This window comes from Phyllostomus discolor, chromosome 4 (genome assembly GCF_004126475.2).
Source record: "Phyllostomus discolor isolate MPI-MPIP mPhyDis1 chromosome 4, mPhyDis1.pri.v3, whole genome shotgun sequence".
Lineage (NCBI taxonomy): Eukaryota > Metazoa > Chordata > Mammalia > Chiroptera > Phyllostomidae > Phyllostomus > Phyllostomus discolor.
The window spans coordinates 23,982,767-24,010,488 of record NC_040906.2 but is presented as its reverse complement, the minus strand read 5'-3'; the positions used below and the strand labels follow the sequence as shown (position 1 = coordinate 24,010,488).

At 37.5% G+C, this 27,722-nt stretch overlaps 1 protein-coding gene across 4 annotated transcripts; it reads left to right on the top strand.

Moving 5' to 3' along the window:
• Positions 1 to 1,282: 1,282 nt before the first annotated feature.
• Positions 1,283 to 27,722, top strand: ZDBF2 (zinc finger DBF-type containing 2). Of its 4 annotated transcripts, none has more exons than XM_028509243.2 (7): positions 1,310 to 1,642; positions 6,340 to 6,391; positions 7,129 to 7,208; positions 8,358 to 8,461; positions 9,971 to 10,098; positions 15,912 to 18,061; positions 18,236 to 27,722. In XM_028509243.2, the coding sequence occupies exons 4-7, from the start codon at positions 8,402 to 8,404 to the stop codon at positions 23,032 to 23,034; spliced, it is 7,137 nt and encodes a 2,378-aa protein (XP_028365044.1). In that variant the 5' UTR covers positions 1,310 to 1,642; positions 6,340 to 6,391; positions 7,129 to 7,208; positions 8,358 to 8,401; the 3' UTR covers positions 23,035 to 27,722. The 4 variants fall into 4 exon arrangements, with proteins under 4 accessions (XP_028365043.1, XP_028365044.1, XP_035878876.1 ...); XM_036022983.1 differs by having other exon boundaries at positions 1,328 to 1,642; positions 15,912 to 18,436; positions 18,626 to 27,722; XM_028509242.2 differs by having other exon boundaries at positions 1,283 to 1,642; positions 15,912 to 27,722.

The following is a 27,722-nucleotide window of genomic DNA, read 5'->3' as shown; positions in this document are numbered from 1 at the left end:
CTCTTAGAGTTGCGGGTTTTATTAAACAATGTCCTTAATTCAGGTGAAATAAGGATGATGTGAACAGCTACCTAATTGTGCTGTCGATGACAACTATGTTAATACAGCCCCATGGCCAATATTAAGAGCCCAGTTTGTAAAACGCATCCTGTTTTCAGAGATGTTAAAGTGTAAAAAATGTGTGTCTCAGCATCTGTGAAATAACATTATGTCACGGTGGCTGGGTTAATGTATAATGAATTTTTTTCAGCAATTCCAAGGTTAAGATGTGGAAAGAGTTTGCCTTAAAAAAAAAAAAAGTCAGTGTTTTTTTTGTGTGTCTTAACAAAATCCAAAGGAGGTGATAAACTAAGCAGTTGCAAAAGCCCAGATTTAAAGTGGAAGGAAGAGATAGCAGGGGAAGCAGGAGCTGGAATATACACAAAGAATGTAAACTATGAATGCAAACGCAATGGACAAGTTAAAAAAAGGCGGGGGACAAAGTCACAAGCTTATTAAAAAAATGACAACTATAGCAATTACCAAAGAGCAAAGTAGCTCATTTTATGATTATTTTTCCAGAAGACATAGCTCTCCAAATAGAGACCCGCTCTCTCCATTTTAGGTGTGATTATTTTCCTTATCACAGATTATAATGCATTCAGTAGCGTGATGAATTCGGGCTTGTGTCCCTCATTACGCTAAGCTGTTTTTGCACAAAATTATATTCGCAGTGGGTGGTACAGAATATCACTGAATAACTGACTTGATTTTGATTAATATTCGTAACCCTTTCGTGTGCACCGCAGGTCTTTGAATACCTAGTCTCCCCGAGCCTAGGTTTTTTTTTCATTTGTCCAAAGGGTGTAACAGGATTCGTTAGAAGATCTTAATAAAGGGTTGTCCTGAGGATGAAATGCAAGAATCACATAGAAGCCTTAAACACCAATCAAGCGCTCATTAAACAGCAGCTTTTGTTAGATGCAGCTCACTGCGGGAAACACACCGAAGCAGCGCGAACGACTAGCCCCTCTGAGCCCATTTTCTTTTCTGCAGCTCATGTGTTGCTTTGCATAGGGAAGCATTTTCTATCTGGTCCCTCAGATAATAAAACCTTGGTGTGTGTCTCACGTCCTAACTGCGCTCTAAGCCTGGTCATTTTGTTTGAAACAGGTTTGATTTCACAAGCCTGGAGTGGGGCCCTGACCCTGGAGGAAGTGTTCGCTTTAAAAGATGTCGGGGAGGGGAGGGCTGGGGGCGGGAGGAAGGGGGCTCGGGCGCCGGGGGTGGGGGTGGGCTAGGGGCGGTCTCGCGGCTCCTGCGTCAGAAGGGGCCTTGTTTTCGCACCTTCCCTGACGTCAAACCTCAAACGGGGCTGCAACGCGGCGTTGCCCCTGGAGGACTACGTGGGCTGAGTCGTGACTGGGGGCCCGGGTCCGCGAAGTGACGCTCTCACTTCGCTTCTCCTCTCGCACAGGCGGCAGAGGCTGGTGGCTCTCGCATCGGGCTCCGCGGGCAGCAGTCAGCAGGCGCAGGCGGCCGCGGCGCTCTGGACGGCTCGGGGGTCTGGGCACCGCCATGGAACCGGAATAGGAAGGGAGCGAGCCCACCGGTCTTCGGCCTCTACCGAGGCCCGGAAGGAATCAGGGCGGCCTCCACGGAGGTGAGAACGGCGGCGGCGGGGGCGGACGCGGACGGGCTGGCCGAGTCGGCGCGCAGCCCGGGCGACGCCCGCGGGCTCCGTGTGCACGGCCGGGGGTGGGGCCTGTTCGCCTCGCGCCCCGGGCGCCTTCTTCCTCCCGAGGGACGCACGGACCGCTCGCCCGGCTCCCGCACCCGCCTGGCAGGTCCTCGGCTTCCCCTCACCCCGGTCCCTTCCAGCTCCTCCAGCGCGAGCGGGGCCGGCGTCTCCGGGCTGGGATCGCGGTGGCTGGGACGTGGGGTGGAGGTGGGGCGCGGGCAGCCTTGTGCTTCTGTCGGGGTCCTGGGTCGGAGGGGCCGGGTGAACGAGGCCTTGGGCTGGGCCCTGGAGACGGGGAAATCTGCGGAGGTCGGATTTAGGGCTTTGTACCCTCGGGGAATTGCACGGGGCATCGGTGGGGTCGAGATCTGGAGCCACCTGTCTACAGATCCCCTTGCCTCTGTGCCTTGCGCTGTGACCAGCTGCCCCCAGAACTAGGCCTTTACCAGCCTCCTGCAATTAGAATTTATTTTGGAAACGTTAGGTTTTTGTGTTAACGATTATTTTACTATCGCCGTGCAACAGTTGTGTAAATCTGGTCAAATTACGCCGTTGTCATTACGTGCTTCTGAAAAGGCCGTTTCCAGCTCCTGACATTATCCGACGCGGTGATTCTGGTAGCGCGTGGAAGAAATGCGTAAAGAGAGAGTGGCCCTCAAGGAACTAAAACGTTTTTGTTTTACACTCAGAATAGAATTATATTCTTTTTTTTTGTAGCAAACCGTGTTTGTACTATCAGGAAAAAACCCGCTGAAAAAGCCCATAGCAATCTCATCTTCAGGAGCCACTATTAACTATTTGGGGTTCATAAATTATATCTGTGTGTTATATAATTGGGGTACTAATGAAATGTGCCCCCCTTTTTTTTACTACATTGAGGACTTTTCTACATCGATGCATAAACATCCCTCCACTGCCTTCTCAACTTGCACTGACCTGGACCCAAAGCGTGGAAGGGAGTGATTTTCTTCTCTCTGCGCCTTGGCCAGTGGTCAGCCTTAGTAAAGACACTTGTTAAAGATTTGATAAAGTATCGCAGTTATGGCCAAGATATTGGATAGAAATAAACTGAATGCAGGGTAACAACCATCATCTATAAAGTATTGTTTGATCTGCTTAATATTTTGAAGCAGTGTTTTTTCAAATGGCAGTTTTCAATCCATTAATTGTGAAATTAATTTGGTGACACATAACTAGCACTTTTTAAAAAACGAAATAAAATAGCATAGAAAATACCGGCATGCATTACATTACACATCATGAGGGTATTGTTTTGCAAAACTGTGTGTGTGTGAGGGGGGGTGCATGTATACCTGCGTGTGGGTGTGCTGGATTGTGATATAAAATGTATTGCTTTCCTGCGTCTTGATGTTTAATTATTTATTTATTTTCTTACATCGAATCTTTATTGTATTTTTCCATCACCACTTGGTCCCTTTATATCCCCCCTCTCCCCAGCAATCACCACACCGTTGTTTTCCTTTTTGCTCAACACGATATTTAATTTTGAGTCACTAATGCAAGGTATTGTCTGCACCCGGCTGGGAGAATGGAGCAATGATGCAATTAAGCCAAACATCAGTTTTACTCTCTTCTTTGGAATATGTGACAGTGTTTATTGTGGCAAATTATATTCCTAATTATTTGTTTTCACCTAATATTAAAACGAGTAATTAGCATTCCTGAAAATGCAGAGAGGAAGCATTTTATAGCAGTTAAAAGGTTAAGAGCACAAACTGCTCAGATTGACCCAAGGTCCAATCCCCACTACACTGGTCATGGGTGTGTGCCCTGGAAAAAGATGCTGCTTCTCTCTAAACCTCAGTTTCTTGATTTGTAAAGTGGGAGATATCAAAACACCAACCTCAAAAGACTGTTTGATATCCACATGACAAAATGCTTGTGAAATTGTTGACACAGTGCCTGGCCCAGATTAAGTACTCACTAAAAGCTAACCATTATTATTTTAATAAGACTGAACTGAAGTATCCAGGATAATGCTTGTCACCAGAGGTAAGTTGAAAGTCAGTTTAACATTGTAAAGAAAGGGACACTGAGCGAGGATTTGTAACATATTGTTTGGCCATTGTTTTGTAATTGCTCCCCAATCGGATCCCTATTCCTAGACAGGTAATTTAGATTATTTTATTCAGTAGACCAAATGCTCTTCTATTGTCTTTCCTAGTAAATCGGTGTCTCTCTTGTCAGGCTGTTGAAAATTTTTTCCCAGAAAGATTCTGATTTTTTCCAATGCCAAAGGCAGCTTGAGAAACTCACACACAACTCTGAACTCATTTCGACAATAGGTACAGGTCTCCGGTGTGCAAGAAACCGTGTCAAGAAAATAAATGCAATTTTATTTCGTTTTTTGAGTCAGTTGTGCTGAAGTTCTTTCACTCAGTTCAGAGTCTCTGTGAGCTGCCCCGGATCGTTTCCTCGGTTTTAAATGTCACATAAATCAGTGAACTAAGAGTGTGAGCATTGTCATTTTTATGGCATTGTTATATTTATGAAAAATAAATGCTTTGGACTAAAAATGAGGCTTTTGCAAAAATACTTAAGTGGGTGTGACAACTGCAAAGGGTTGGACAAAACCCTAAGCAGTCCTAATAGTGCTCTCAGTTTTGAATGTCTTTAAGTTCTTGTTCTGCTTTAGAGAACAAGAAAATGGAAACTTGTTGAGTGTGTATGATTACGATGGAGTTTTTGAAAGAATGAAAAAAAATGATGTGGAACTCGAGCTGTCCTATGCACAAAAACCCCCCAGTGAAACAAAAACAGCCCAATTTGTCCTTAAATCAAACATATATACATTTCTATACTTTAACTTAGATAAAATAGTAACTTTATGTGCATATGTATTTTTGCAATCATCTTATTGACTATTTTTAAAAAAATTTACCAATTACTAGGTCTTGTTAGACAAGAGGGCCTTTTTTTGTCTTACACTAAAAAGATGAAAGAAATACTATGCAATCATTAAACATTCTATTTATGAATTATATATAATGTATAGAGCTGCTTCTCATACATGGTTAAGTGACAGGCTATAGAATAGATTGAATGGTATCATTCCATTTTTATAAAAACATGTTTAGAAAAAAGAAGAGTATGTAATATATGTGAATGATGGCTACTGGCATTACGGCCAATTTTTATGATTTTTATTTCTTTAGTTTTATAATTGCATTGTAATAAACATTTTTCACTTTTATACTAAAAATAATAAAAGTCATGTTTTTAAAGGAAAAGATTGTATTTTCTATTTGCAAGCATAATGAGCCTAAATCTTTGCTCTGAGGGATTCAGATTCTTACATGGATATTTTGGATATAAACTAATTTCTCTAATATTCTAGGAAATGGTACTGAAGAGTTTAACAGTTACATTCCTTTCCCTGCAAAAAAAAAAAAAAATCTCCTTTGAGTAGGAAAGAACCATTGTTCCAGAATTTTCTTAAAGCAGTCTTTGAGTGTGGTATACCGCTTTTCAGAATATTTCCATAGTGCCTAAAGAAATGGTCTAGATTCTTTAGTCTGCTTTTAAACCCTATCATGTCAACACACAAATCATCTTTTCTTGCCTTGTTGCCCGTGAATGCTTCAACAAAACCCTGGGTTTATCTGTACTTGTCAGCTGATTATCTCCAAATATACCTTGTGCTTTCTTGCTTTTGTGCTTTTGCTTTTTTGTTACTTGGAATATCTTTTCCTGACCTTTGTGTAAGCAAATTCTACCCATTTTCCAATTCCCAACTAAAAAAACCATACCTACAATGACATCCTGGCCCCTCCAGTTAAAACCGATCAGCCTTTATTATTTGTGCCTATGCAATTCTCAGATCCTACCCGGTATTTTTTACATTAATTTCCCATTTCCGTTTTAAACTTCTTAAGAGCAAGAAGCTTGTCTTGTATTTTCCTCTGTCCCTTAAACCTCCCACCGTGGACCCTTACACAGGGTACGTACTCAATGTATTGATTCCATTCTTTGATTATACATTGGTATCACCAGCTCTTTTGAGTCAGAGCATTGGCATTTTTTGGTAGCCAGTGAGCCTGGATAATATAGTCAACACACTGCCCACAACATGTGGAAAAATAAAGAATTGATAATTTGGCTGAAGTGTCAATAAATATGAATAGATGATACATAATTGACAGTATCTTTCATTAGAACTAACACAGGCGGTGAGAGTTGGGTGATGAGTCCAGAAACTAAATTTAATTTCATGTGGATATTGCTTTTAAAAGTTTCTCATGCAGTTTATTTTGGGGTTGATGGTATCTTTGTTCTTAACGTTAGAGGCACAGTTCTGCCTCACTTCTTTTTTCACAGCCGCTATTCTCGGACCCCCCGAGATCTGATGTCTTTGACGCGGCTTATGTGGGCCGTCGCCGCTCCTGGGCTCCGGAGTATCTTAGGAGGTCGTGCAGGACTTAGTGAGTCATAGTATACGAAGTGCTTGGTGTTCAGCGGTTAATATTTTTGCTTTTACTATTAGAAACCTAACTGTGTCACTTTTTAAACTGAAATATGACTTGGAGGTGTTTATTGGGCCAAGGGCAGACATTACAGAGTTTATGTTTTTTAAAAAATCATTTTATTTTAATTTACAGATGTTTGCCAGGACTAATATAGCTGATGAAGTACCTGCCCTTTTCTGCTAAGGTAAATGATTTGTTACTTCGTAAACATATCAGGTCCTGGGAGAATTCAGAGTTTATATAAGAAGACCTACTCAGTCGTACAATGTGACAGAGTCCCAGACCCCGAAGAAATGATGCCTTTAAGTAAGAATTTCATTAGTACTTTAAAAAGATGACTTACAGTATTGGTTCAACCAATAGAAGAGCCATCTGGGAGCATTTTAAATATGCATAATATGCATGGGGCGGTCTCTCCCCAGCAGACTGTGATTCAGTACGTTTTTCAAGCGGAGTCCTAGCATGTGAGTTTAAACAAAATGCCAACAAGTGCTTCTGATTCCTTGTCGCTCACGGTCGTTGTAGCATGTCCATGACACCGGAGATGATGGAAGCAGCAGGTGAGGATGCCATGGGACTTGAAGGATATAAGGGTTAAAGGTTTTAAAAATACTTGAAGCATTTAAATTTTGTGTGTGTAATAGTAGATCCATACTTTCACTTTGCCTCTCGTTCAGTGAATGTTTTTATTGCATTTTAAATAAAGCACATTAGATTAAAAAAACTTTAAAATAAAGGCTTTTTATTTAGTGATTTTCAAAGTTTACGTTTAGGCTCTAGTGGTTTCTCAACCTGAAAATGACTGTGTCTATAAATGCATCTTGAAGCTTGTTTCATTTTGTTGCTTTAGATTATGAATGAAGTAAATTAATGGAACTAGGACCAAATTACAAGTAATTTCTTATATATTTTTTATTTCAGAGGCTGGTTTTAGTTGATTCATTTTCCTCCTAAGTGTGGGAAGTCAAAGAGTCAAAGTTTTTCATAATAAAAAGTAATAGGTAAGTGAATGTTACAGCATTTTGACTTAAAGAAGCTGTTTTCTGTTTTCATCTTACAGATTTTGAGGCTCTGATTTCATTTTTTAAAGATTGATTTTAATGGGTAAATTATTTTTCTGTTGTGGGGTCATCCCTCTTATCAGAAATATTCATAATACTTTATAGGATCATTTTCTCTGTATTTTCTAACATACAGTGTGTAAAATAATTAGAATTAAAAATGTGATAAAATTATTTCTTACAGTTCTATTTTAACTTTAAGAATACAAAGCAAAAACTGTATTGTGTGGACTTTGTTAATGTAGTAATCAACATATATCCTTTGTGTCAGTGGGTGAATTGGCTGTATATCAGAATTACCTGGGAATTCCTAAAATCCAGACTCCATCTCAGCTCTACAAAATCAGAATTTTGGGGGATGATTTTGATCTTCATTCTGATTTGGAAACCACTGCAGTATATAATGTTGGAGGATTATAGTTTTAAGGGGTAGAAACTTAGAAACTATTTGTAGCGAAATTTCATTATACCAGTTGGAAAAAATTCCTCCTCTGTTTGGTTTGTGTAATTGTCAGAGAGAAATGTCATGTGTTTCAGAGACTAAGTTAGTTGTTATTTTGATTTTCAGCAGCTTTGTTGGGTAAATTATTTAAAAATCTGTTTCTGGACTAAACAGAAAATACAAGTGGCATCTATACGCTCATGAGAGAGAATTGGATGTTATATATGACACTGGCTGTTTAAGTAATTTGGGATTTTGTGTAGAAATATAATGGGAAAATTCATGAGGCTCGTTAGTGTATGTTAAATATACTATAATGATAACTTAGAAAGAGTAACTTGTCTTTAAAATTGGGTCAGATAGTCTTCAATACTGCATCAGTCCTAATATGCTAACAAGTTAAAAACCTGGCCATCCAGGCTTCAATTATTGGCAGCAAACTACAGTGTTAGATGTATAGCTATCATCTCCACTCCCCTCACGGATTGATTTCATAGCTCATGTGGAAGGAAGCCTTATCTATTTTCATAATTATGAGAAATAAGAGTGGGTAGGACTCAAGAGTGAATTTCTGTTCTCTGATATTGTCATAGCAAGTTTCCTTGTGATAGCAAGAATTACTGTGATTTCGCCATTTCTTTTTTCAGTTTGAGTATTCAACGACAATACCTTTTGACTTTGGTTATTCAACATGCAGAACAGACAAGGATATTGCAGCTATTGCTGTGTGCGTTACAATAATCTGGAGCAGGTGAGACGATCCTGTTAATATGGTAATCATGGCTCAAAGGAGTTGGCAGTGACTTCCTCTTTTTTTACATTTTATTCAGTTTATCCATTCATGGAACAGATCATGAACCTAGTTGTTGACAGACACTGTTTAAGGTTCTAGGGACATGATCATCAGCCAAAAAAGGTCTCTTTATTTATGGAGCTTACATTACAATACAATAAAACAGAAAATAGTCATATAAATTTGGTACACAACATGTCAGATTGTGATAAATGTTATAAGGAAAATAAAATAAGCAAAGGAGTACAATTTTAGATAGGGTGGCTAGGTAAGGTTAGGGAAATAACATTAGAATTGGGATTTGAATGAACTATGGGCGCCAGGCTTGCTTATCTCTGGCAGAGGAATCTCTAGGTAGAGGGAAGAGAGAGCAAGGACAGAGACCCTGAGACAGATGGGCGGTTGGCGTGCTACCCAAAAGCCAGGAGGCCAGTGTGGCTGCAGTGGAAGTAGGGTGGCGGTGGGAGTGGGTATTGAATGGTAGGTGAAGAATTCAGAGAATTAGATTCTGTAAGACATTGTAAAATAAGGTAAGGACTTCCAATTTTATGCTTTGGTGCACAAAAGTTTTAAATTTGCTATAGTTGAATTTAGCTTTTTTCCCTTTTGTTGCTTGTGTTGTGGGTGTCATAAAGATTGCCTAATCCAAGATCACGAAGATTTATGCCTGTGTTTTTCTCTAAGCGTGTTATAGCTTTAGCTCTTACATTCAGATCTTTGATTCATTTTGAGTTAATTTTTCTTTATGATGTGATTTAATTACCCCCTAAAAGCCCTATCTCCAAATATAGTCATATTGGCAGTTACAACGTTAACATATACATTTGTGGGGTACAGAATTCAACCTGTAGCAATTATAATTGATTGCTTTGCAGATGTTAAACTAATTTTGCATTCCTGGGATAAATTTCACTTGGCCATGGTATATAATCCTTTTTATATGTTAACTGAATTTGGTTTGTTGGTATTTTGTTGAGGATTTCTGTATCTATATTCATAATTGTGTCATAGGTGAAGTTGTGATAATGAAGTTCTGATGCTGCTAGTGCTAAACTTTTATGGTATCAAACACAGGTCTGTAATATATAAAAATTCTGTTTAGTGGCATTTGTTTTGTTTAATTAGCTAATAGTAGTCACTTAAATTCATACTGAGGCTGAGGTTTTCTTATTGATTTCCACACCTTTGCCTTTTGAAAAAGACATACTTTTTAATGCTATTATAAATGTGGGGAGGCAGATAATCTATGATAAGCATAATTTTTTGCATAAATCATCTACATTTAAGGTGATTCTTTAGGAGAGATTTAGAGAGATGTAAGTATTGTATCTAAGGGAGAGTTAATTTTATAGATTTTAGATGTATATTTTAGAATTGCTTTGTAGAAAGGGTACATCAATTTCTGCTTCTACTCTCACTGCTGAGTATTACCCATTTAAAAACATTCCGTTTCTGTCTTCCCTATAGCATATGGCTAGTCCTCAGCACAGATACCTGACTGCACAGAACAGACAACGGATGGGCTCCAGTAGTTTGATGGAACGTTTCTTGCAGGACGTACTGCGGCACCACCCGTATCATTATCAAGAAAGCAGGTAAAGTAACAGAATGGAGTCAGATAGTGCATAGTTGGTATACATTGAAGTAGACATTTGTGATAACGTGTCAGTGCTTCTTAAAGTGAATCTTTGAGTCAGGGAATATAATGTGAAATTTTATCTAGTAATTTTCCTTTGCAATTATTTAAAAAAAATTTAAGCACATTATTAAGTTGCACATTTCACTATAAAAGATATGGACTATATAATACTTTTTCCCAAATAAAAGTTTTAGGGCAGTAAATAATTATATATCATTCAGGCGTTTGATAAGTATGTCAAGATTAAGCACAGGAAAAAGATGGTAGCACAAGTAGCTTTTAAAAGACGAGTGACAGAAACACCGGTGACGGCAGAGTGAGGTAGTCAGGGTCATGCACAGTTTGTACAGCTTGTGTCTGTGTGCACACACCGGCAGTGGAAGAGAGGGCGCCTTCCCTGCCAGTCTCGCCGGCACTGGGGTTCCAGCAATCTCTTTTTGTTCTTCCCAACCTAGTAGGCCAAAAAAGTACATCTCTTACTTTAATTATTTATGAGTTAAGTAGAACTTCTCTCTTCATATATTTATTAGCCATATATTATCCTCTGAATTGTTCATATACTTTGCTTATTTTTCTGTTGAACTTTTTGTATGTTTTGGATTTGTATGCAATATTTATGGATACCAGTTCCTTGTATTTTAAAGATGTTAAAAATATTTTTTCAGATTTTTTTATATTTTTCAACTGTGTGTCCCTTTTATGATACAGAAATTAAACATTTTGATATGATCAGATCTAGGGGGAATTTCCCTTTATGTTATTTTCTATGTCTTTTTTTATGCCCTTGTTTCTTCTTTTAAATATTTTTAATCTTCCCAGAATTTAAAAAAAATATTTAATTTATTTTTTAGAGAGAGTGAAGGGAGGGAGAAAGAGAAACATCAGTGTGTGGTTGCCTCTCACACATGTTCAATTAGGGACCTGGCTTGCAACCCATGCATGTGCCCTGACCGGGAATTGAACTGGCAACCCTTTGGTTCACAGGAGGGCTCACAGGCTGGGATTCAGTGCTGACTCAATCCACTGAACCATACCAGCCAGGGCACTTCCTGGAATTTTAAAAATCTGTGGTGTGAGACAGCATTTCTACTTATTTTTAAATAAATTTATATTAATTATATCCACTGATATATAATATCACCTACAACATAAACTAAATTCCTAAATTGTATGTGTATCTGTATATTTGATTTTTGAATACAATTTTCTTTCCTTGAGTTTTTAAATCCTATGCCAATACAACATTTTTTAATTATGTTTATAAGCTTTCTAAGTAAAAGGTTAAAAAAAATTCTGTCTTGCTTTCTTGTTTAGACACTTTAGCCTTCTTAAAAGTCAGCTCTTGCTTTATTTTTGCTTCCTATTTATTGGTTTTTCTTAATTTATTTCTTTGGCTCTTGGGGGAGGAATTTGGTTATTCTATCTACTTGAATTGAGTGCTCATTTAGTTAATGTATGTGTACTAATTCTTTTTTAATGGAAGGTTTAAAAGTTTGAAGTTTCCATTTTGACATCTCATAGATTTTTATGTACAGTTCTTGTATTTATAGTTTTTTTAAATGTTGCTTTCTTAGCATGGGTTATAGAAAAGAGTGGCTTTTTAACCTCTAGTCATTAGATTTTTTGAAGGGCTTTTTTTTGGTTATAAAATTAGTTTAAAATAGTAGAAATACAGATGGTACTTTAGTTGTTAACTTCAAACATACACATAAACAAAAATATTGATATGAATCTAAGCATATAAATGATGATTCCTAACCCTTTTGAGACTTTTGCCAGCTTATTGGATTTTATGAATATGCTTGTCTTTCTTTTCTTCACCTCTTTTGTTAGCCAAATGATACAAAGTTAATTTTATTTTGAGAATGTTGTGATAGTCTTTAAGACAAATGGAGATAATCTACAGGCTTCTGAAAGACTAGGGTAAAGTGATTTCTGTACTCCAATTTTATTGATTAGAATTCAAAAGTATGAAAATTATGGAAATTTTTTGCCCCATCATGATATTATTTTGATAACAGGGTTAGCTTTTTAAATTTACAAATGCCAAAAACATTGTCTTAATACAATTATAATTTTGGGGGGGAAAAGCATTAGTAATATCTATGACATTTGTTAAAAAGTTGCATGTAGCCAACACATATGTGAATATTCTCTTGGACAATTATGGCATCTCTCAAGGTGAAAGATGTTTAATAAAGGTATTTTTTAGGTGTTAATCTATTTAAATTTTTATTTATTATTTTAAATATACTATATATATATTTCAAGTGTATTTTATTCATTATGCTATTACAGTTGTCCCATTTTTCCCCTTTATCCCCCTCCACCCCACCCCACCCTCTAGTATTCACCCCCTCCCCCCGCCCTGCTTAGCTCATGTCCATGGGTTGTACTTAAAAGTTCTTTGGCTTCTTCATTTCCTATGCATATCTTAAGCTCCCTCTGTCTTCAATAGACTATATTTTTACATAGTTTTAGATTACCAGAATATTTGGGAAGATGGGACAGATAATCTTTATATACCTCCCATCCAGTTACCTATTACTAACATCTTCCATTAGTATGGTACATTTGTTACAATTAATGAACCAGTGTAATACATTAACTGAATTCTGTAGTTTATTTAGACTTCTCTAGTTTTTACCTAATTTTTTTTTGTTTTTGTTTCAGGATCCCATCCAGGATAATTATATTAAATTAACTTGTCATGTCTCTTTAGACTCCTCTTGGTATTTTTAATTTTAGTAGATATTACCAAATTGTTCTTCATAGAGGTTAAACTAATCTATACTCCTACCAATAGTGTATTAAAGTGCCAGTCATTGCAGCTTTGCCAAAACAATGTGTTAAAATAATTAATAGTTAATGATTACTATTTTACAGACTTTTAAAAAAATGTTCTTTGCCTTGACTGGTGTGGCTCAGTTGGTTGGGTGTCACCCTGTAAAGCAAAAGAGCATGGGTTTGATGCCTGGTCAGGGTACATGCCTGGGTTATGGGTTTGGTCCCTAGTTGGGGTGCATATGAGAGGCAGCCAATAGATATTTCTCTCTCACATTGATGTTTCTCTCCCTCTCTAATTCCTTCCCTCCCTTTCCCTCTCTAAAAATAAATTAATAAAATCTTTTTATAAAGCTCTTTACATGCAATAACTAATTTACTTCTCAAAACAGTCTCATGAAGGAGGACTTTCAATTAAGATGGAGGTACACATGCTTTGCCTCCTTGCACAACCACAAAAAGAATTACAACTAACTCTCAAAACAAACAATGCCCACTACTGTCAGAAAATCATACTGTATGGAAGTCCAACAACCAAGGATTTAAAGAAACCATATTCATCCTGATGGGTGGGAGGGGCAGATATATGGATACAGGTGGAGAGGTGAGGAGATTAGGTGTGGTGGTAGAGTAGGCAGTCCCACATTCATGTGGTGGACAGAAAGTGGGAGGGATACCTTAGGAGCAAGCGATCCCAGCCCCAGGCCACTGCACAGCCAAGGGTTCCAGTGCTGGGAGGATAAATCCCCATAACTTCTGGGTGTAAAAAACCAGTGGGGATTGTGTCAGTGGAAAAACTGCTGGATGTTCTGGAAATGCCTTTATAGGGTCTACACATTCTTAGAATGTACATAAATCTACCCACTCTGGGATTCAGCACCAGGGCAACAGCTGGAAGGGTGCCCTTGCATAGTGGGTGAAGTGACTGGAAATGGGGCAAGTACTGGGCCAACCTCCAGAAGCCAGTCAGTGGCATTGTCTCCTCTCTGAGCCCACTCCACACCCACAGCCACAAAGTGGTGAAGTGGGTTGTTCCACCGTGGCTATTACCTAAAGCCCTGCCCCACTCAATTTACAGGTGCCTTTTTTTAAAACACACCATGCCACTAAGGGAGTTAAAGCAGCTCTAACTAATATACAGAAACAGACACAAGGAGACTGACAAATTGAGGAAACAGAAATATGGCTCAAATGAAACAACAGGACAAAACCCTAGAAAAAAAACCTAAATGAAGGCAGGGATAACTAGCCTTTCAGAATCAGAGTTCAAAACACTGGTGATCAGGTTGCTCAAGGAACTCAATGAGTACATAAACAACATAAAGGAAGAAATGAAGTTTACACTAAGTGAAATGAAGAAATACTTAAAGGGAACAGCCAACAGTGAAGGGAAGGAAGCTGGTATTCACATCAACGATTTGGAACATAAGGAAAAAATAAGCATTCAACCAGAACAGAAAGAAGAAACAAGAATTCAAAAAGAAGGAGGATAGTATAATAAGACTTCAGGGCATCTCCAAATGTGGCAGCATCTGAATCATGGGGATGCCAGAAGGAGAAGAGGAAGAATAGGAAATTGAAAACTTATTTGAAAAAATAATGGAAGAAAACTCCCCTCATTTGGTGAAGGAAGTAGATATACAAGCCTAAGAAGCACAGAGAGTCCCAAAGAAGATGGGCCCAAAGAGGACCACACCAAAACACACCATAATTAAAATGCCAAAAGTTAAAGATAAAGAGAATCTTAAAAGCAGTGGGAGAGAAGCAGAGAGTTTCCTGTGGAGGAGTTCCCATAAGACTCAGCTCATTTCTCAAAAGAAACCTTTCAGGCAAGAAGGGGCTGGAAAGAAGTATTCAAAGTCATGAAAGGCAAGGACCTGCATCCAAGATTATGCTATCCAGCAAAGCTATCATTTCAAATGTGAGGGCAAATAAAGTGCTTCCCAGGTAAGGTCTAGTTAAAGGAATTCATCATCACCAAGCCCTTATATGAAATGTTAAAGGGACTTATCTAAGAAAAATATGATGAAAAATATGAACAGTAAAATGATAACAAATTCATAACTATCAACAACTGAACCTAAAAAGAAAAATAAAAACAAACTAAGCAAACAGCTAAAACAGGAACAGAATCACAGAAATGGAGGTTACATGGAGGGTTATCTGGGAAGTGGAAGGGGGAAGAATTGGGGGAAAAGGTACAGGGAATAAGAAGCATAAATGGTAGGTACAAAATAGACAGGGTGAGGTTAAGAATAGTATTGGAAATGGAGAAGCCAAAGAACTTACCTGTATGACCCATGGACATGAACTAAGGGGGGGGGAATGCTTTAGGGAGAGGGGGTGTGGTGTGGTGGGGGATAAAGGGGAGAAAAAATGGGACAACTATAATAGCATAATCAATAGAATGTACTTTAACACATGAAAAAACAAGCATAATTGTAGGTACAAAATAAACAGGGAGATGTTAAGAACAGTGTAGGAAATGGAGAAGCTGTGGAACTTATATGCAAGACTCATGGACATGAAGAAGTGGGGGATTTCCTGAAGGGAGGAGGCTACTGGGTGGAAGGGGCCAAAGGGGAAAAATTGGGACAGTTGTGATAGCATAATCAATAAAATATATTTAAAAAACAAAAAGACTCATGTATTTTTTTTGGAAGGAGGAAACTAAAGAAGGTTAAGTAACTTGTGTTAAACTTTCCTATTTACTGTTCTGATATCTGAAAAGTGATGCATGGCTTTATTTACATATTTCTCATATTTAGGAGCCATTTGTGTTTACTAAGTAGCAATTGGTAGAGCTACCTCCATCTTCTGTACCGAGTACCTCCCTGAAATACATTATACAGTCTGGTGTGATGGTCTTAAATCTCTGTCCTCTAAGAATCTGCCCCAGGATAAAAAGAAAATAACATTATGTCTTGTCTTAAACATTTTAAATGAATACTAGAATATTTTAATGATTTTTCCCTTTCTTTTTAGATCAAGACAAAATGAGAGACTTCTTAGGAATAATGCATCATCTTCTGAAGCGGCTCCTGTAGATGATTCTGTTTCTGAAGAAATGGCTGATGATGCTACTGGAGCCAGAGGAGAGATAGCTACCAAAAGTTTCGAACCTATTGGAGAGTTGTATTCTAGACCTAGTAAATCTCAGGAATGTACACAGGGTGTTTCAACTCGACCATCAGTTATTCAAAAATTGGAGAAGGGGCAGCAGCAGCCCTTGGAGTTTGTTTATAAAATTGGGAGTGGCCTGAAAGAATTAAGTCCAGTAGGTGTTGGTCAAACTACAAATAATGGACAAAACTTAATACATCCCTCAGTGATTTCTACTGCTCCTGCTAGTCGTTTACCTGAAAGTTCTTATGATCGACCACGTACAACTAATACTACTAGGTTACCACTAGCAGCCCATTTGGATTCAGTTAGCAGATGTGACCCAAACAAAGTTGACAGGTCCATTGACCAGCAAGACAGGGGCTCTAGAAATCCCGTGCTCTCAGCCCGTCTAGAAACTTCTTCAGTTTTGTATCAGAAACCTAAAGAATCAAATAGGAAATCTGTATGTATAAATTCAGATAAATTGATTTTGCAGGGAGATGTAAAATCTCGGGGTAAAACTTTGTCAACTGGCTTTAAATCTCATGCTTTTATGGGTACTGAGGGCTCCTTAAAATGTGAATCTTTTTCCAAATTAGCAGCAAAGCCAGCAATCAACCCGAATAAAACTGATAGGCCTCCTAATAAAAGAATCTTTGAATATGCCATGCCAAAGCACCATGAGAAATTGTTTTCTAATATGAATCGTACCCAAGAAGAAAAGCATGTGGTTTTAAATAAGTCAGTCTTTTTGAGACAGAGGAGCTCAGCCAGCTCCAAAATGGAATATGCTTGTGGCTCTCCTCAGTCAGCATCTGATCACCCTGAAGAGGCTGCACAGGACCTTTGGAGCGCGGAGAGAGTTGACCAAGAAGATAAGGCTTATGAATCAAGAGGTTCTGAAATGAGTTTTGATTGCAGTTCCTCTTTTAATTTACTTACTGACCAATCTAAAGTGACTGCTAAAGACATAAACCCTTCAAAGGAAGCACATGCTGGTTTGCAGCATAAGAGTAACACATCTTGTGTTTCTGAAATAAGTTCTGATCATGATGGCCCTCTTCAGTTGGCCACCAACCGAACTCATGTAATTGTTAAAGGTAGTAGTGTTCAGAAGGCAGTGCCTATTCGCCTGGTTGATGAAAGCTATGATTCTAGTGATTCTGAGATGAATTTTGATTGTGATACCTCACCTCAGTCAACTGATGACTACCCACAACAGCCTGCAAAAGTAGACCTTCCTAAGGAGGCACATGTTGACTTGGTGGATAAGAACTATGGTTCTAGTAGCTCTGAAGTAAGTGCTGATTCTGTTTTACCACTTCAGTCAGTGACTGACCAACTCCCAGTGGCTGTCACTGAAACAGAGCTTCAGAAGGTTCCCATTGGCTTGGTTGATGTGAACTATGGATCAAGCTGTTCTGAAACAAGTTTTGATTGTGACGTTTCTCTTCAGTCAGTAATTGTCCATCCCCAGATGGCTAATAAAGAAAGAAATCTAAAGGATAGGCATGTCTACCTGAAAGATAACCACAAATCTAGTAGTGTTAAAGCACATCTTGATTGTGGTATCTCTTTTGAGACAGTGACTGACGAACCTCAGAGGGCTGTTGAAGAAAAATATCTTCCAAAAGAGAAGAATGACCTTGTGGATAACAACTGTGAATATTATGGTCCTGAAATGAGTTTTCACACTGATGGTCAGTTAGTGGATGACCAACCCCAAGTAGCAGTTCAGGAAGTAAATCCTCAAGAAGTAGTTATTGACCCACAGAGTAAGAGTGCTAAATCTAGCGTTTCTGATCTAAGTTTTAATTCTCATGCTTCTCTTTATCAGTCAGCTAATGAACAACCTCATGGAGCTCTGGGTGAAATAAATCCAAAAGAGTTAAATGTCGACATGGAAGTTAAGAGCTATGGGTGCTCCAGTTCTGAACTGACTTTTGAGTCTGACCCCCCTCCTCTGTCAGTTACCGAGCAATCTGAGCTGGATGTTGAAGAAATAAGAAAAAGGCACATTAACTTGGAAGGTGAGAGCTCTGGGTCAAATAGTTCTGAAATAACTTTTGATTCTGATATTCCTCCATGTTCAATAGCTGACCATTCTCAAGTAGCTGAGGAGGAACGTATTGATCAGGAATATAAAAATAATGAATCTTGTGTTTCTGAAACAACTTTTGATTCTGATATACCTCTTCCTTCAGGGACTGATCAACCTGAAGTAGCTGTTAAAGAAATGATCATTCAGAAAGAAGACTGTGCACACTTAGGAAGGAAGAATGATGAAACCAATGGTTCTGAAATAAGTTTGGATTCTTATGTCGCTCCTCTTTCAGTGACAAATTCTCCTGGAGTACTTGTTAAAAGGCTTAATCTTCAAAAAGAAGAAAAGGAACACTTTGAAAGTAAGGAAAATGAACCTAGTGGTTCTGAATTAAGTCTGAATTATGATAGTTTTCATTCAATAATTGGACATTCTGAAGATCCCATTAGAGAAGTAAGCCTTCAGAAAGAAGAGCATGCACAGTTAGAAAACAAGAATAATGGACCTGATGTTCCTGAAATCACTTTGAAATCTTATATTTCTCATTTAGTGACTGATCATCCTGACAGAGCTGTGAAAGAAGTAAACCATCAGAAAGAAGAACATGTAAAGTTACAAGATAAAGGCAATGAATTAAGTGTTTCTGAAACAAGTTTGGATTTCGGTATCCCTCTTCAGTCAGTGATTCAGAGAACTGATGTAGTTCTTAAAGAAATATGGCTTCAGAAAGAAAAGCATGCTCAATTCGAAGGTAAAAGCACTGAATTTAGTGGTTCTGAAATAAATTTAGATTGTGATGTTTCTCGTTATTCAGTGACTGAACCTCAAATAGTTGTTAAAGAAGTAAATGTTCAGAATGAAGAATATGTTTTAGAAAACAAGAGTGATAAATATAGTGGTTCTGAAGTAATTTTGGGTTCTGATACCTTTCCTCAGTCGATGTCTGAAAAACCTCAAATAGCTGTTTTGAAGGAGGACCATGTTGACCCAGAAGAAGAAAGTACTGAATCTAGAGGTTTTGAAATAAATTTGGATATTGGTCCCCCTCGTCATTCAGTCATTGAGCAATCTCAGCTAGTCCCATTGAAGGAAAAACGTGTTGATCTGGAAGACACAAGCAGTGAATCTAGTAATTGTAAAGTTAATTTTGATTCTGACAATCCTCTTCAGCCATTGACTGAACAGTTTCAGGAAGTGATTAAAAAAACAAACCTGTGGAAGGTAGAGGATATTGGCCTAGAAAATAAAGTTGATAAACCTAGTGGTTCTAAATTAATACAGGATTCTGATGTTTCTCCTCAATCTGTGCCTGATCAACCTGAAGCATCTGTTAAACAAATAAACCTTGAGAATGAAGGTCATGTGTACATGGAAGACAATAACAGCCAATATAGCAGTTCTGAAATGAGTTTGGATTCTGATTTCTTGGCTCAGTCAACAGTTGATCAACCTCAAATAACTATTATGGAGAAGGAGCGTATTGAGCTAGAAGATAAGCACAATAAATCTTGTGGTTCTGAAATCAGTTTTGACTCTGATGACCCTCTTCAGTCAGTGGCTGACCAACTTAGAGAAACTGTTAAAAAAATAAGCCTTTGGAAGGATGAAGTTGACGTGGAAGAGAAGAGGGATAAATCTAAGAGTTATGAAGTTATGTATGATTCTAATGTCCTTTTTCAGTCAGTGGCCGGCCAAAATGAGGAAATTGTTAAGGAGATCAACCTTTGGAAGAAACCTGTGGACTTGGAAGGTAAGATTGTCGAACCTAGTGCTCCTAAAATAAGTTTTGACTCTGATGAACCTTTTCATTCTGCGGCTAATGAAATTCAAGAAGCTACCACAGAAATAAATCTTCTGAGGGAGGGACATGTTTGTCTGCATGATAAGGTCTATGAACCCAATGATTCTGAAGTAATTTATGTTACAAATGTCCCTCTTCAGTCAGCAATCGAAGAACCACACATTTTGCAAGAGGAACATGCCGATTTGGAAGATAAGAGCAATGATCTTTGTGGTCCTGAGATAACTTTTGCCTCTGATGATCCCCGTCAGTCTGTGACTGACCACCTGGAAAAAGCTGTTAAAGTGAATCTTTGGAAGGAAGACTGTATTTACCTAGGAGACAAGAGCTATAAACTAGGTGATTTTGAAGTACGTTGTGATTCTGATGCTCCTGTTCAGTTAGTGGTTGATCAATCTCCTGTGGCTGTTAAACAAATAAACTTGCAAAAGAAGGATCATAATGACCTAGAAAATAAAAACTGTGAACCCAGTGTTTCTGAAATAAAATGTGATTCTGGTATTCATTTTCAGTTGGATGTTGACCAACCTCAAGTGGTTTGCAAAGAAATGAACCTTCAGAGGGTAGCACATCTTGGCATGGAAGAAAAGACTAGTGATTCTGAAGTAATGTCTGATTCTGATGTCCCTCTTCAAATAGTAGTAAATGAATTTCAAGTGTCAGTCAAAGAAGCAAATCTGCAAAAGATGCTGCTTGTTGACCTGGTGACTGGTGATAGTGATTGTGAAATGGTTTCTGATTCTGATATTCCGTGTCAGCCAGTGATTGACTCACCCCAAGTGACTGTTGAAGGAATTGACTGTATAAATGCAAAAAGTTTTGAGTTAGAGGGTGAGTGCTGTGACTGTTGTGATACTGAACTAGGATATGTTTGTGAAGGCTCTCCTCAATCAGTGTCAGATCAATCCAGAAAGACTTTCAAAGTAGTAAACCAGAAAAAAGACTATATTATTCTGGAAGAGTCAGGCTGTGAGTCTTATGGTGCTGGCATAAATTTTCAAATCGATCCCTCTCATCAGTCCATGACTTACCAGTCACCAGGGTCTGATAAGAAAATGGCAAAATATATTGAGCCAGAAGAGAAGAGGTGTAAATCTAAGAGTCCTAAAAGAAATAAACGGGAAGGAAGTTCTCAGCCAGTGACTCGTCAACTGCAGAAAGCTGACAGTGAAGACAACTTTTGGAAAGATCCAGAAAGTACTAGTCTAAAAGAAAAGAGCCGTGAATGTAGTGTTTCTGCCGTAGAATGTAATGCTTCTGTGTCAGGGAGCCTTCAAATGGCTGAAGAAGATAACCTTTTGAAGTTAAAACCTAGAGATCTAGGAAATGTAGACCCTGAACCTTGTGGTTCTGGAGTGAATTTTCAACGAGATCCCTCTCTTCAGTCTGGTACTGACCATCCTCAAGAAGCTGTTAATAAACCAGACCTGTTTAAGAAGACATCTTTTGACAAGAAAGAAATGAAACGTGATTCCCATTCAAGCTCTGCTCCAAAGGTTGAGTCTGTAAGGAAGCAGAAAAAAGCAAAGGGGGTTGTAGAGGAGAACACCGATGAACCAGTTCTTGAAGCCTTGCCTCATGTCCCTCCTTCATTTGTGGGGAAAACGTGGTCTCAGATAATGAGAGAAGATGACATGAAAATTAATGCTCTCGTGAAGGAATTTAAGGAAGGTCGTTTCCACTGTTACTTTGATGATGACTCTGAGACCAGGAAAGTAAAAAAAAAAAATTTGAATGAAGAAAAAATGATTACCTCGGCTGACCTTAATGACACTGCATTTATTCAAGTTCTATTAGACTGTGATTACAATATTGATGACTTTTCAGTAGCCTTAGATAAACCTAGCCATCATCCTACAGAAAAGAGGCCTTATGAACAAACATGGCGAGTGGCTTCTAGATGCCAGGCTGTAAAAGTCAGCCATGGAACTCAAACCAATCTCATGAGTTACCTAGTGACAAAAGGAATAAGTGGACAAGAAGAAGACTCGCCAACACTGAAGCGTTTACTTTTACACAATGACAGAAAACCAAAAAAGAAAATCGAAATCGGAACAGTCGAGTTTCTTGAATCATACACTAACATTTTGAAGCCTTTGCACCCCAATGCCTTAGTCTATGTTCTTTCTTCAAATATTAAGCTGAAGGAAGGTGAATCCTTCAACTTCTCTAAAATAAGGCGCCGTAGTGACAAAAACAATCAGGATATTAGCATACAGTATAAGTATAAACCCAGTTCCTTTAATTATTATGACCCATTGAATAAACAAATTGTAATTAATCCTCCTCTGAACATAGAAGTACCAGAGTCAGACAGGAATAACTGGGTTCAAATTCATTTTAGTGACCTGAACCCCAGTGTAGGAGATGACGATGCTCATGTACAAAGCTCTACTTTAGCACCTTTTATGACATTGTCAGTAAGACATGAATTAATGTCACACCAGGGGGCCAGTGGGTCTTCTGTATTTCTGGCAAAATCAGATATCTTGAATTCTAGTGAAGTTCCGAAGAAAAGTAATTTCCAGTTAACTCTCTTAAATGGTGATGCTGCCAAAGTCTCGCCAAAATCAGTGAGAAATGAGTCTTTAGAAGGTAAAAAGAAAGGTCAGAGAAGGAAGGTGACAAGTAGTAAGACAGGTTTACTCAAAAAAATTTACAGACCAGTACTTCTCCAGCAAAAAAACAGAGTCACATCAGAGAAACAGTCAATTTGGATTCAGACCAAACTAAGTGATATAATTAGAAAGTATATTTCAAAATACTCTGTTTTTTTGCGTCGCAAATATCAGTCCAGGAGGGCTTTTATCAGAATGCATCTTAAGAAGAAAAAACCTGTTGTCAGTAGGTTAAAGAAGGCAAAGAGACCAGCCAAACTGCTTTCAAACTCAGCACCGTCAGCTGGTGCTGAAGAGCAGTTCAGAGCTATAAAGAGCCCTTCCCCCAAGCAACCTGTGCGGGGTTATTCCCGCAGTGCAGGCACTAAGAGGAGGGGCCATAAAAAACGCCCCAGAAAAAAACAAAGAAAGCGTCCTAAACCTGTTAAAATATATGATTTGAGAAGTTTATATTCTCAGGTACCGTATTCTGATAGAATGATGACCCGACTATTACACAAATTGTTGCTCAGTAAAGCAAAGCAGAAGTATTTGTATTAAAGCTAGTTGAGGATTCAGAACTTCAGCTGAAATATATTTGGTACTTAGTACACATAGCTCTCCCAACTTTGAAAAAAAAATCAATCTTAAACTATTTTGCTACAGACATCATTTTTCATTATACTATAATGAAAACTTTTTTATTATTTTAAGGTTAGTGTTTAAGGTCTTTTTTAAAAAAAATTCTTAAGACCCTTTGTTTGCTATAGAAGAGCTTCATCTTAATTTGTCACATGATTTAGCACAGTATAATTTTCTTCCCCAAAATCAAGTTCCTCTTACTTATCTTTTATGATTGTACCTCATGTCAGTAGGTTATAATATTGCAAGAATTAAAATGGCAAACACTTAGTGCTATCTTATTTTTACTTTTTAAAAATTGTAACAATGACTATATACTTACATTCAGTGTGTTTCAGGGTGGCATTGTCAATACCACAGCCTGACTGGATAATTAAAAAGAAGAAACTATAACAAATTGTCTCAGCTTTTCGGTGGAGTTGACAAATGAGATAGAATTTCTTTTAAAAGCATTCCAGAGAATGAGATTCCATAATCTTTAATCCAGATTTTAAAAACTGCCTGGTAATTTTATATACATAGCACAAACTCCTCCTGCTTTATTTAAAATGGATCTGCAAGTCTCTAACTTTCCACATTCGGATACATGCACATATATGATCTCTGTAATATACAACCTCTGCTTTCCTTTAGCATTACTGTATGGGGAAAATGATCTTGCCAGTGTCAATATGCTTTCCCACCACCTGTACCTGAAGGGCTTGGTGGTTTCATATGAAAGTACAGATGATTTTATGGCCTTACCTTTTAAAATATTTTAGACATTGCCATGTTATTTTATAATAGCTCAAACTAAAATTATTGGTTTGGCAATTTGGGAAGACCATTAATTGTTATTAAAAATTACTTATAATCTTGATATCTAAGAAGATCTAATAAAATTGACAACCCAAGTGGAGGCCCAATCGGCAAGTGAGAAACTCTATTTGTACATTAGTTTGGCTTTCCTTAAAGTTGCTAACTATTTTAATAATTCAAATAAAAGATGTTAAGATACACAGTTTAGGTCTAAGATCCTCAGAGTATATTTAGATCCTTTATTCAGGGACACTGGTTGGGCTAGTACAGATGTGTCCAATTATCCTTAAAACAAGGATTCTGGATCCTTTTTTATCATTAATGTTAAAGGAAAACAAGAATTTCATCTATATTGTATAAACCATATTTGATTGAAGCTATATCAGTGTACCATGATTTCAGAGATATAAATGTGTTATCTTAGAATTAAATATAGTGTTGTAACAGTTGATTTCTAAATGTAGTTTTATTTCAGGGGCCATTACTTAACCTGCGAGTGTGATATGATGATATGTTTTAATTTCTTCTAAATTTAAAACAGTAATTATATTGTAAAATGGACAAATGTTTGTATTTCTAGTTATAAAGCAACTTTAACCTTGCCTCATATACAAATATTTTAATTTCCACTTTTAAAATATCACTGTGTGTCACTAGTTTAAAATAATTCTCCAATTTTAATTTAGGAAGGATACTGTCCTACTGATTAGGAAGTAAATGAAGAGTTAACATACAAAAATACTGTACTTGTGGGTATTGGTGTCTTTTTTCCTATGAAGTAGACATATAATTATGGCAAGTATGATTAATGGTCATTCTGCACACTTCCAGTGTAAGTTTTAGAGCGAGACATCACGTGGAAGTGGTATACTGTGCAGTTATGGTGTGTCGTATCTATTGTGATGACACCGTGCAAAGAGGACAGTTCTTACAATTCAAATGATCAAACACCTAAGAAAATTTACTAGCTTCTTCACATTGGAAACTCTTTTAAGTTCCATTTCTTTAGAGGAGAAGGTTTATATTAAAAAGTTTATATTACTAAAATATTAAAGTATACGGTCCTAATGCTTTAAAAAACATTTTGGAAATGTTTACCTAAGTTCCTGTAATCATTATTATTTTAGAAAACCTTGAAAACATGAGTTTGTAAGAATTATAAGTTTGGTTAAATTGTAAATGAATTACTTTCAGAATTTGGTAGGTTACATGATGCGCCCCTTTGTCAAATTACTCTTTGGCTTAATTTGCAGATTAGATAAAACAGTTGGATGTTTTTTGTGTGTGCGTATTCAAGAGTGCATTAAGTTCTTTTAATAGTGAAAATTGAATTACAGCCACAATGAATATTTTATTAATCTTGTACTTGTTCAGTATCTTGCATAGATTTTTATTATAAGTGTTCCAAGTTAAACAGTATGTGTGTGGACAATATTGTGTAAAGTGTGTTTGCGTTAGTGCATCTAAATTATTTGTGTAAGTAGGGCTTTGAGTGACACTTTTTGGTAAAGAGAAACTATATTTAAATATTCAAACAATTATATATTTCCATGTAAAATTAACGTGAAGACTAATGTATTTTTTATAATACAATTTAAAGAGTAAATTTGTTTTCGAAGTTATCAAGATGAAATTTATCAAATATTGAAATTTGTCTCTACTTTCTCATGTTAGGACTTTTTCTGAGACTTCTTAAGGAATTAGGGAATGATCAAAACAGAAGTTCATTTTGTAAATGGTCTTAGAGGTAATAGAGACTGTAAACGTTGATGCTGGTGAGACAATACTGTTTAACCAAAGATATACAGGTCATGTTCAATGGAGTAGTTGTTTCAAAAGATTAAAATTCAGCAAGTATTTTATTAGTCTGGTGGAGTGATGGGTCAGCAACTCTTCACTTTGTGTACCTGCATTTAAAGAGTCGGTGAACAGGACTGAGTTCAGGAGGCAGTATCTCTACCTGCGGGGAAGAGAACTTCCATTCCTCCGACACCAGAGCGTACGTCGTCAAGGGCAAGAAAACACCGAAGAGTATATGTGTGTCCATGAGGTAGGTGCCTTTGGCCTCTGTGTAGTGACTTCTGGGGTTTTTTGGTCCAGGATTATATTAAGATGAACAACAGCCTACTCTATAATAAAAAATTAATAGAATAAAAGGATAACATGGAAGTCCATTCTCCGTAAAGGACTTTTATATATAGAAAAAATATGGAAAATACTGAAAAAATCATGTAATTAAGGAATTACACATCAAAATGTCAACTTTTGAAGATGAGAGGCTGAGGAAGAATCTTAACATTTCCTTATACTTAGGCCCTAAATATTAGGGAAATAATACATCTAGTATATGTATTATTTGTTTTTATCATTTATGAGTATATTTTAAAAATCCTCCCAGTGTATTTTGAGCTATTTACCTTGATTAAGGGATAGGTCTAGGTTGAACTGTAGTTTGTTGCTGAATCTTTAAGTATAGATTTACTTTTTCCTTATGTTTATAACTTATTACATGTGTGTTGCATTTTTACATGCATTTTATTTTCTACATTTTTAAGATGGGCATGTGTGTGTACTTCTTAAGCACTACTTGCCAGGCATTGTTTTAAGCTTTTAACCTGAATTACAGTATTTCCTTTGATCTTCAGAAAGCCTTTATGAGTTAGGTACTGTACTTATCACTAAATAGCAAATAAGACAGTCGAGGCATGGAGCCTCAAATTTGAGATTACAAATGAGTTGTTGTGTGCTATAATCAAATTGGGGTCACAGTGAATCCTCATTCCCAACCACATCTGCAGTCGCGCCCACCAGTTACTTTCTGTCTGTCTTCACAGTTTGGCTTTTTCTGGACACTTCATGTAAATGGCACCATGCAATACGTGGTCTTCTGTGTCTGGCATCTTTCACTTGCCACAGTGTTTTCGAGGGTCTTTCGTGTTGTAGCATGCGTCAGAATTTTTTCTTATTTGTTGAATAGTATTTATAATTATTAATAAAGCTGGTGACGGAATGTGGTTTTTATGATAACAGATAATGATAGAAGCTAATGATAGGCTTGAGGCTGTTTGTTTATACCTCTCATACCTGTTTTCCTTGATTACTACCCCAATTCCAAGACCAACCGCTCTTTGCCTTTTGAGTGCTTTAATACTTGAACGCTTTACGCTTTCTTCCTTTGACCCTTTTCCCCTTTACTGCTCATCTTGATGTTCTTTTTCACTGTGCTTTGTGAATTCTCATATTCAGTATCAGCACATTACTGTGTGTTCTTAAGTCCTTCACAACGGATTGCTTGCAGGTGACCAAACGGAGAGTCATGTCCAAGTTGCCCGTTATCCTATGTGTGGTCTGTGTGTGCTATAGAGCCAGGAAGTATTGATGGTAGTTGTCATGGTGGACATGTTTTCTTCAAATTACTCTCCTGCATTACCACCATCACATCAGAATCATCGATATGATATAATTAATGTTGATGTGATATAACTCTCTATTCCATATGCCGTGCTCAGATTTTGTAGGTTATCCCACCATGTCCTCTCTAGGCCCAGGATTCGGTCCAGTCGCACACACTGTTACGACTTTAGTATCTTTCAGTGTGGAGCAGTTCCTCAGCCTTTCTTTGTATTTAATACCTTGACAATTTGAAGTGTACAAACCAGTTTCTTTGTGAAATGTTCCTCAATATGAGTTTGTCTGATGTTTCTTTATAATCAATGCTTTTTGTGGGGGGGGGCAGTAATTTTGTGAACTTCTCAGTGTATCATAACAGCAGCCATGTGATGTCTGTTTGAATAAAAGTGGTGATTAAA

Coding starts and splice junctions, on each gene's coding strand:
- ZDBF2 (XM_028509242.2), top strand. CDS start 8,402: ATGCAGAACAGACAAGGATATTGCAGCTATTGCTGTGTGCGTTACAAT. Junction 8,462..9,970: donor GTTACAATAATCTGGAGCAG/GTGAGACGATCC, acceptor TCTTCCCTATAG/CATATGGCTAGTCCTCAGCA. Junction 10,099..15,911: donor TATCATTATCAAGAAAGCAG/GTAAAGTAACAG, acceptor CTTTCTTTTTAG/ATCAAGACAAAATGAGAGAC.